We start from the raw sequence: 10,981 nt of genomic DNA on the forward strand, positions 1-10,981 counted from the left end.
TCTCAACAAGCTGGTTGTAATAAGCAAACTGACAGATAATAACAAGTGATCTGTCTCCATCAGGTGGTCAATAAAGTAGATATTCACTGAGAGCAGAGAATAATATCAAACACTGCAAATCCGAGTCAGGGTTTATACATCATTTTTATTTAAAGTGCCTATGCAGACACAAACATGACAACAGATACATCGTGATTAAATAAAACTAAGAAAGAAAACTTCACATATTCAATCATGTTAAGTTATTTTTGATTATATATAGTACAGCTACAATTATAAAACAAACCATCTGGTACTCTTAGAGAACTGGAGGTTTGTTACTGTTCATTTAAATGATCTGATGAAAAGGTACAAGTCAACTTGTATGAATTTGAACCTACTCATTATCTGTCTATCAATCTTCTGTCACAGAAAATAAATATAGACAACACAAAACAGAAAATAGATATGCAACAAATTATGGGCAATCTATAAGTATTTTTGCCTTAAAATGAAATATTAACAATAGTGCAACAGTCTTCACTTGTATTTCAGCAATGCTTTCTGCTAGAAATGCATCAATTACTTTAAAATTAGTGTCTTAGTAAAAGTATAATGGTCGTAAATGATCTTAATCCATACAACCAGTTTGACAGACCTTTGCTCCTGGTTTCTATTCTTCCCCCCTCTCTCATCTCTCCCCTCTTTTCCACCCACCTATTCTCTCCATTTTTCCTACGCTCACACCAACCATTCCAGGCAGATGGCTAGCGACACTTGACTGGTTTCTCCCCATTAAAATGAACCTTTTTCTCCACTCCTATCTCTTTAAATAGCGATGCCTGCAACTTTATCTGTACAATTAAAAGTGAGGAAAATACACATCTTGTTTGGTATAATTTCAGCTGGAAAGTTTTACGCCCACATAGAACTTGTAAATATTGTGAGACTAACACCATTTGAACAATGACAAACCACCTCCACTGCCTATTGACTTTTGTCCCATTCATGAAAAGCTTTGCAACACTGGCACCTAGAGGACAAGAGACGTTATGGGAATCATTTCACAAACGCTAACACAGATTGGACAGTAACAGAAAGAGAACATAGAGGAAACTGTGTGGTAACTTTTCAGAAAGGAGACATTTGTTAGTTAAACGTGTGGCTATCGTTCTCTTTATGATGTTTTCATGTGGATCATCATCTGGGCCTGACTGACAGACAGGCGAGAGTTGTGGAAGGCACACCGTCTGTCTGGTCACGACTGGGCTGTCACCACCACCATCGCCTCAGTGCTGCCTGCAAAAAAAAAAAAAAATTCACACCCATTTGAATAATGTAAATCCATTTGTTTAATATACACAGCTTTATGATTTTGCACATTTGAAGAGTTTAAATAAGTAGAATGGACATTTGTTACAAATCTGGCTAGCCTCTAACTTGCATTAAGATACTAATACTTTCTGGAATAATCAGTTTCAAGGTATCCGTCTGAGAAAGCTACTTATATTAAAAAGATGTCCATTCTACTATCTCTAGTTCTACACAGACAGCGGTATTTATCGTTGTGCTGCTTTTCGACTGGTTACCTTCTTAACTGTACTATTACATCAGTGAGCAGCTTTTTACAGTCCAGACAGACACCTCTGGCTCTGTGGACACAGACAGAAATACATCTGGTCAGAGCCAAACACACTGCAGTCTCAGTTTATCTGTTTTCTTTACAATGGATAAAGTGAACTGCAGAAATGTCATTATCAAATTAACTAAATATATGATGTGTTGTTACAGACGGTGCGATGTTTTTCTTTTAATAACATGCCTATACTTTTCACCCCATGATTTACAATATCAGATAATTGCAAATAAAAATGGATGCACTTAATATTTTTACATCTGATGCTCAGTCTATGTTTTTCTAATAAGGTGTCGTCACTCCGGCCTTTCACAAAGCATTCATTTATAAGTCCTTAGTCGTCATTAAAGATAAATGTCAGCTCAGCAGAGAAACAGGTTGATAAAATGTTCAGCTAGTCCTAGTTATTTTAGGAGACTGGGCCTGTATCACCTCTGAAACCTTCATTTAACACTACAGTCAACAAGTTTGAGCATATGTTCTAAAGCCGATCCTCTTTGTAAACCTTTTATGAAGCTTTTGAAATATAATAACCCATGTCTTTCATTACTTCAACAAAGTAAGTAGTTAATAGTTACACTACGATTCAGTGTGTCTGCTCTTAACTGTGCTGCTACTGGCCGAAATCCTGAAGGACTTTGCATGTCAAATTTTGTATTCCTGATTTAATGTAATGAAAATAGGCCACCTATTTTGAATCTATAAAAAAATATACAAACATGTCAATGCAAGCCAATAAAATAGGGCATTTTAAGTATTTATCAACAATTGTATGTTGTTACAACAGTATTTTACTATATTGTCATTAATTTCTGTTTATACACCACCTGCCACATGAAATAAATGGGAATGTATAGCTGCTCATAGCTACATTATCATACAACCTTCCAGACACCGTACTTACCTTAGTCAATTATTTTTCAAGCCTCGTCTAAAACATCCTCTAACACTGTGTGTAATCTCTCTGAAATCTCCCAGACACCAAAACAGAGTTAAAAGTACATTATCTCAATTTGGAATGCCCATTGAATCAAAATTGTACTGTAATTTCATTAACTTACATTTCTTATTTGACACAGCTGTATTGTGGTCAAATGTGAATGGTCCCTTTTTCACTCTTACAAGCTTGTTTGAGTGAAGAAACATCACAATTTGATCGCTGTGAAATTCTAACATTTCAAGATTATCTGGCCATTTCTGATTGGATCGAGGATATTTCCAAACCCGAACAATTCCCAATTCATTATTAAACGGTACTGTGCTGATTTTCCAGCCTTAAATTTAACAAACCAAGATGAATATATTAGGTAATTTAAAGGTAATGGTAAAAGAGATATGGGGTGTTCAAAAACGTAAAGACTGGAAGCATGTGTGTTCTTACTTTGTCCCCCCACGACTGACACCACCTCCATGGTCACATGCGTTATATCTGCTGCTCCCTCACTGACCAGCTCCTCCTCTGCAGCTGAGGGAGTGGAGTGGCAGGAGTGGCAGGGCTTCTCCTCATGTGCGGGAGCCTCTGATGCAGATTCTGGTTCAGCAGCAGAAAGACCTTCCAGATCCCCTGCGGTGGAGGCTGCGGCCAGCTGAGCCGTGGCCACGACTGCTGCAGCTTCACTGTGTGTGGACACCATCTCATCTGCGTCCTCTGCTGAGGCTTCATCTGTTGTTTCAGCAGCAGGTGTCATCTCGCCTGGTGACGGCTCATTCAGTGGAACAGCTTCTGAAGTGGTGTTGGCCTCAGCAGCTGCATCTTCAGGTGAGGCCTCTGATGTAGCTTCCTCTGCAGATGCTTCAGCAGGTGAAATGTCCTCAAGTGTAACCTCAGGTGAGGCCTCTGATGCATCTTCTTCCAGAGAGGCCTCAGCAGGGGAAATGTCCTCAGCTGTATCTCCAGGTGAGGCCACTGATGCATCTTCTTCCACAGAGGCCTTTGTGGGGGAGATGGCCTCTGATGCAGCTTCTTCCAGAGAGGCTTCAGCAGGGGATATGTCCTCAGCTGTATCTCCAAGTGAGGCTTCTGTAAAAGAGACAGCTTCCTCAGGAGCAGCTTCATGGGCTGGCGCCTGATCCTCAGCGCTGACCTCTCCCAACTCCTCTACTGAAGTGTCACCTTCCTCTGGAGGAGATACAGTTGCTCCCTCTTCCTCCTCTGCTGCAGCAGGAGTCTCCTCAGTCATCCCCTCTTCAGCAGATGGAGCTTCTGCTACTTCCACATCAGCCACTGCCTCATGAGCACCAGCCTCCGGAGACTTCTGCTCCTCCTCGATCATTACATCAGCTGCCTCCTCAGCTGCTTCCTTAGATACCTCCTCTGTGGTCGCTTCCAGGACTTCTGGTTCCACCACCACCAGGATGGAGTCCGGACCTTTTCCATCCTCTATTAGTCGGACAGATTTCACCAGACTCGTCTCAGCAACAGAAGCTGCTGCGATCTCAACTGTGGAGCCGGCCAAGATCTTCACAGCTGTGAGCAGATCTGGCAGAGACTCTGAAGTAGGGAAGGAGAACAGGGAGTGATGGCATGAGTTAAATTTTCCCTGCTATACATGGTACTATATTTGTACAAATACATAAATTTCACCTACCTGGAGCAGAAGTCTACCACTGGACAGTCTACGTTCACCACAGGTTCAGGAAACGCTCTACAGGAAGCTATCAGCCCAGTTCATGCTCCTACTTTTAGTAAGTGTCCTGACATAGTAACAATCTCAGATACAGAACATCCTGTGAGCTTAACAATTATAATTTGACACCACAGTCTTTCAAAATAAAGGTATCCAAAATATTAATGGTACAAGTCTGAATGGACAATTTTCAATGATGTTCTTCTAAAGGTGTTCCCAGATTTTAGTTTCAATGTTTTTATGATTTGCTAGATACAGTAGTTAACAATGTAAAGGGAGTCACAGGTATGGTTTGTCACCCATCTGTCACCCAAGCCAGGCCAACCACCAGGACACCCTAAAAATGAACACTAATCTTGGATTAGTCTTAAAGTGTCTGCGAGGCGTCTTTAAACAGCACAATGCAAAAAAGACTGATACAAGTCTGTGATTCCGAAACCATGATAAACTTATAAGAAAACAGTCAAGCTGTACACATTAATGTTCAACAATCTAGGATTAAAAAAAAGATTTTCAAAGCTTGTGGAACTCATTTCTTCCATCTGACAGTTTCTTTCTGCGTGCTGCCTGTAGCTCTGCCTCTTTACATCATGTGAACCAACATCTAGAATACTTATTTAGAATAGGTACATTTGTTTCGATAGCTAAACATTTTTACCTTGTGCTTTGTTGTTGCACAGAAAAAACAAAGTCAGCTTTTTGAATTTATAATATTTTAAATAAGAACCATTTAAAAGGAATTAACTCAGATATGATAGACATAAGCCTGTATATCAGGCAGTAACAATTTTTTAAGCTTTGCTTTTCAATTTTCACCACTTGAATGCAAAGGAGCATGAACATGGCACATGGGGATTTTTCTAGAAAGAGAATCTCTACAGAACAGCGTGTTTCTATATCTACAGGATAATTCAGCTTTTACCGTTTCACATTAATCCAAATAATCTAAGAGTGTTGAATGTATATAGGTCATAAATATCAATTACTCATCAATAATTATGCATACCTGCCCCACACATTAAAAAATGAGTAACTTCAAAGTTATGTATCATCCAGTGATGCTTTATTCTTTGAACACTTATGTTTGTTAATGATAATGACAATTTTCACTGCTCAGACACAGAAATGAATCTATTCAATAGTGTTCCCTGAAAGATTAGTATCACAGTTACAGAGACCAGATGGAGCAAGAGCGTCTTTGAAAAACACTTAACCGACAGAAAATGGCTTTCTGAGAAGATACACGAAGGCGTAGCTATAGACAGAACCAAAGAATGTAGTTTTGGAAATAAAAGTATTTGAAAAAAAAAAGTCACATTCTGAAGAGAAAGAATCTAACTTTGTTTCACTCTGAAGAATAAATGGTTTCATAGAAGTCCCGAAAGACTGCCACCTAGAGAAGAAACAAACTGGTTTGGTCAGACTTCAGGGTGAAAGAGTTAAATGTGAATGAAACGTCCACTTCCTGATCCATCTCCCTACTGTCTGCACACTAACCCCAATCCAAGTAAAAAGATTCATGCGACATTCTGTAGCTGGAAGTAAGTGCTGCTGAGCAAAGGAAAGTCAAGTGCAAAGGAAACTGAAAGAAACACAAAACTATTTCTTAAATGGACTGTTTCAGACGGTTAAGGCCACTCAAAAGATCATTTTACAAAAGAACGTTACCGACTCTGTTCACTCCCTTGTATAACATACTTCCACACTATGATCTGTGCCAAACCATAATGGGGATCAGCTCTGCTCTTTTGAAGTGAATTCCTATAGAAAGTGACTTTTCCAAATTGAATCTGTTTAGGCAGCCTGATGCAGAATGTTATGGTTTGGCTCGAAAGGTTGGGGGGAGGTCATGGGAAGGAAGGCCCGTGAAAACTGGACTGATGAACCCCAAACTGGTATTCACTCACTGAAGTGAAAAATGAACAATGTTTTTAGCTCTTTACTGAAACAGGGGTTCATGTGTCGGTTTTTTCCTGGGCCCAGAGAGGTGGGACACAGCACAGCTAACCTAACCCTCCTTTCAGGCCGAACTATTTTGGGCCATCAGAGCTTTAAGCAGCCACCTCTGCAGCAGGGGCTGCCTCAGCCTCTAGGGCTGCAGGTGCCGTCTCTGCCTCGGCAGGTGGGGCTTCAACTACAACAGCCGTACCAGCGCTCTCTTCTGCAGGGGCTTCCGTTACTGGGGCTTCTGCCTCAGCTGCTGGGGCCTCGGCCGCCGGTGCTTCGACCGCTTCTGTTGAGGCAGCCTCTGCCTCGGCTACCTCTGTGGTGACCACCTCCACTGCTTCTGGTGCGGCAGCCTCCACTGCTTCTGGTGCGGCAGCCTCCACTGCTTCTGGTGCGGCAGCCTCGACAGCTTCTGGTGCGGCAGCCTCGACAGCCTCGACTGCTGCGACCACCTCAGCTTCGGCAGCAACTTCCGAAGCAGCTTCAGGGACAGCCTCTGCAGGTGGAGCAGCTTCTTCTGTCGCCGCTGGAGCCTCAGTAACGACCACCTCGGCAGCGGCCTCCGCTTCTACCTCTGCAGGAGCGGGAACAGACTCGGCGGCTGCCTCCTCAACTGGGGCGGCTTCGGGTGCAGGAGCTGCTTCCTCAGCTGAAGAGAAACAGAAACACATGAATGAAACATTCTTTAACAGACATCTCTGTAACTTATGTGTACTTGATGTAATGCAAACGACAGCTAGTTAAATGTGCCTTTGTTTTCTGGGCCTGTTTGGAGCAGTACTTCAAATATTCCTGTTAAACTGAACAGAAGGTCAGATCATATTTGCTGCTATGGATACAGTTGCGACTGCAAATCCCTTCTCATGTGCAAACTTCAGTGACACTAGGATTAGCATTTGGGCCTAAATGACCTTTGGAATTGAGATAATTAGATAAACTTGGCCGTAATGAGCTCTAGAGGACTGAGTGGTTTTACGGATCTTCCAGTGACCTCAGCTACCTCTGATGACTTCACAGAAAAGGGACAAACATCTGAAACTATGACCATCTGCAAAAAAGGAAACTTTATACTTTTAAAAGAATTTACCTAAACTATTTGACACCAAACTGATGTCAACATGTATCGTGAGATCAAAGATCAAGAGCTTAAAAGGTCTTAAGGTCTACAAGGTAAAAGCAGCTGCTGTTAAAACTGACAACATTATGAGTAAAGAGTAGGTTAATCCTTAATCCTGCCATGTCATCAGAGGGACAGAAATATACTGCAACTGCTGACCAACACTGCTGGTGACTGAAAGAAAGTCAAGTTTTATTTTATAGAGACAGCAGACCCAAGAAAATGAGGTGGGTAACACGGAGATACAATAATGTGTTAAATGGACGTTACGTCACAGTGGTACAAAGATTTTGCAGCACTGAGGTCAAATCAATTTGACCTAAAAGCAGATCTGACACTCATCTGTTAAAATGGATCACTATGACTTTAATTTAGTATGCGTTTACTGATTCATGTGGCTTATTTTCTTCTCACTCCTATTAAGCACGGGTTACTCTATACAATTTACATTGTTATTGTCACTTATATACTTAATATCGTATGATCCATTTTACATTGGGATGCTGTGAACTGGAGCAAGCTGGCAAAATAATTTCCTTTGGGATGACAGTCTCTGATCATAACTTACTGAATAAGTACAAAAAATTCAAACTTGAATGGGCATAAAATATAAGAATTGGGTCTTACAATGATTCAGAAAGTGACTGTATGCATCATACAGTAAGATAAATCATAAATAAAGTACCATAGAATGAACGTGTAAAGGCATACCTCTTCGAAACACTACACTGATTTGAGCATTATTCATTTTATCTTCCTTTTTGTTGGTCTCACTTTAGCTCCAGTCAGCCCTATTCGTTGAATTTGCCTTCTTTTGTTATCATAGTTAAATGAAAATTACTTTGTTATATAAGCCCAATTTGTTACAACAATCAGTGCTGGCATCAGAAAATGTTTTCCTGATAAACGGCATCAGCACTAAAAACTGGGCCAAGGAATGATGTTACACACCAAGTTCAAACATGAAAGAAAAATAAACTATTTTACTTACTATAACTTATAATAAAGGGGCCCACCTCTATGAAATAAGTTTGTTTCAGTTTGGAAACCTATTAGAAAATCTCACATTTTCATAAGCTAAAAGATTTGCATTCATCGAAAACATGAAACCCTAAAAATAAATAAAAACGGCTGCTGCTGCTCCACTGTGCCTCAGTGAGTCTACATGTGTGCGGCCGAACCAGTGACACTGGGCGTTTATCCCCAGTCCAGGATGGCAAGCTTTTCTGGGCAGAGAGCCACAACCTCCCGGGCTCAAACTGGCTGAATAGACAAATTATTTGCAGACAGAAATTCAAACAGACAAGCGAGATGAAGCTATTGAGAGTATTCAATGTACCACGTGTTGACATTTGGGTGGTGAAGCCAGAACCAACTCAGAGACCTTGTATAGGAAGCAAAAAAAAAAAAGGCTCCAGATCATAAGTCACATTTTATCTAGAAGCAAAGATAGAGGCCTGATTAAAAACCGGGCCTAAACTTTGAGGTTGTCAGATTCAAATATCTTTAAAGAATTGGCTCCTCTGATGTTTTCTAATCACTCACACTTTGAAGTGATCTTTATAAAAACCTGATGAATTCATATGTTCCAGGATATACAGGGAGTTACTTCTTCTGCAAATAAGTTAATACACAGCGTCGTAATTTGCGGGAGGAAAGTCTGTAGGAGTGCTCGTCTCTGTCCCTCTTCACACATGAACTGATAAAAACCTGTATTTAGTTATTAATCAATGATGTCGGATCATGTCTCCGGATCATTCCGGTCACTTTAACCCTGATGTGCTGACTGTGCGTCAAGTCTTGTGTAGCAGGTTTAAACATGAGTCTCAAACTCTAGAGCCAATCAAACAAACAAAGTAAACTTCAGTCCGGTATGTATCCTAATAACTTGTGATCAGTGCCGGTGTTTATTGTTAAAGTAAGTCAGTGGAGGAGGCGCCAGTCTCATCCTCTTTGGCTTTGTGTTGTCCATCAAAACATGGACAGGAAAAGTTCTATCACCATGTCTTAAATTTCTATAGAGGAGAAGTTATATCGCGATATTGTTTTATTGCCCAGCCCCAACTCTGTGTGTCTGTGTGTGTGTCTGGCCCTTGACTGACCCTTTGCTGGGGAGCCCATGTCTGCCAGTTTGTCCACAGGGGCAACAGCTTCACCACTCACTGATTTATAAGCCTGAGAGAAAGAAGAAGGGCAGATATGAGTTTATTACATTCCATCACACAGCAAATGATAATGACAAGTGTTTTTCAAAATGCTACTTTAACACTAATATGTCAGCTGTCATGACCCTGCATCACTCATACACACAGTAAACAAGTCTGCTCAAGACAATTGCTGCATGTGCACGAGTTTGACTGAAAGCACATGTGCCTTCAGCTGGTGTCTGCTCCCAGCAGAGCCATCCGTCCTGAGTGATGTTTACTGACTCCCAGTTTACCATAACACACGTTTAAACTACGTGAAGATGATCTAAAGAAAACTAGTTTGATCAAGTATAGTCAAACTTCCGGTTTAAGGTTTGGAAAATTAGGTTTGATTCACACATTTTACATCTACACCTCAAGTTATAAATGAACTTGAGACCAATTAAAGAAGTTTTGAGGAAACAAAAACATTAAATGCTGCAGGAATGTTTGCAAATTGACTTCACCTCCAATGATCCTGTGCCTAGATCTTTTTATGCAGACCAGAAAATGTTCTTGAATCAGATCTACGATTTATATTATATTTTATGTTCATAGCAGTCAATATCAAAAAAGTTAAATACATTAATAATAATATCTAGACTCCTACAAGTCAGTGTGACCTTTTAACCACTGCAATCTAATTAATGTTAGTACGAATTCATTAAAAGGCAGACTTAAGACATCATGTTTAAGAGACCAAAAACACAGTGACCTCACAAAACTCAAATATAAATCAGATAATCTGAGTCCCAGTGAACATTTGAGCCAGATGTACTAAAGCTCCATATGGGTGTTCCTGATATTGACAAGAACATGAGGTCAATGTCCCCTTGACCTTTGATTGTCAACCGCCAAAATCAGATTAGTTTATCCAAGAGTCCAAGTGAACATATGCACCAAATCTGAAGAAATTCCCTCAAGGCTTGTGTGAACTGTCGCGTTCACAATTGCAAAAATGTATTTTGTAGGGTCACAGTGATCTTGACCTTTGGACACAAAATGTAATCAGTTCATCCACGAGTCAAAATAACGTTTATCAAATTTAAAGAAATTACCTCAAGAAAATATAATGCCTCCGTTGCTGTTCTTAATGTTAGTGGCATAAATATTAAATGTTTAGGTTCTAAACATTTCTTATGAACAAATTTTAATAACTCTTGACCAACACCGGAATGATAAAACTCTTAATTTCCCTGTGGGATAATAGTCTGATAATTTTTCTAAATTTACTGTCCGCAATAAAATATTTCACACAGATTTTCACACTTAAACATGAAATGGAGAATTCTTTTGATGCTCACATAGACGATAGCAGCAGTGAGACCTCCTCCACCCAGGAGATAGTACGTCATGTTGGTGGAGCCTCCAGGAATCCCGAAGGCCATGTGTCGCACTGGAGCTGCTGGAGTCAGAGGAAGGTAAAGTTACAGAGCAAGTATGGCAGAGTACATGGAGGCTAACCTTCAGCAAAGACATTTACATTCAC

General features: G+C 40.4%; 1 protein-coding gene across 2 annotated transcripts in view; it reads right to left on the reverse strand.

Annotated features, from left to right (window-relative positions):
• Nucleotides 1-5,283: 5,283 nt before the first annotated feature.
• The window catches only part of LOC133021552 (fibrous sheath CABYR-binding protein-like), an 8,259-nt gene continuing 2,561 nt past the window's right edge, over nt 5,284-10,981 (reverse strand). Inside the window, exons 2-4 of one of the 2 annotated variants that reach the window (XM_061088465.1) lie at nt 10,797-10,894; nt 9,409-9,481; nt 5,284-6,838 (exon numbers count right to left, since the gene is read on the reverse strand). In XM_061088465.1, the coding sequence (XP_060944448.1) occupies nt 6,294-6,838; nt 9,409-9,481; nt 10,797-10,894 (716 nt within the window). In that variant the 3' untranslated portion in view covers nt 5,284-6,293. Of the gene's footprint in view, nt 6,839-9,408; nt 9,482-10,796; nt 10,898-10,981 lie in introns of both variants that reach the window. The other variant, XM_061088457.1, reaches the window with a different exon arrangement.

The sequence above is a fragment of the Limanda limanda genome, chromosome 2 (assembly GCF_963576545.1).
Source record: "Limanda limanda chromosome 2, fLimLim1.1, whole genome shotgun sequence".
Lineage (NCBI taxonomy): Eukaryota > Metazoa > Chordata > Actinopteri > Pleuronectiformes > Pleuronectidae > Limanda > Limanda limanda.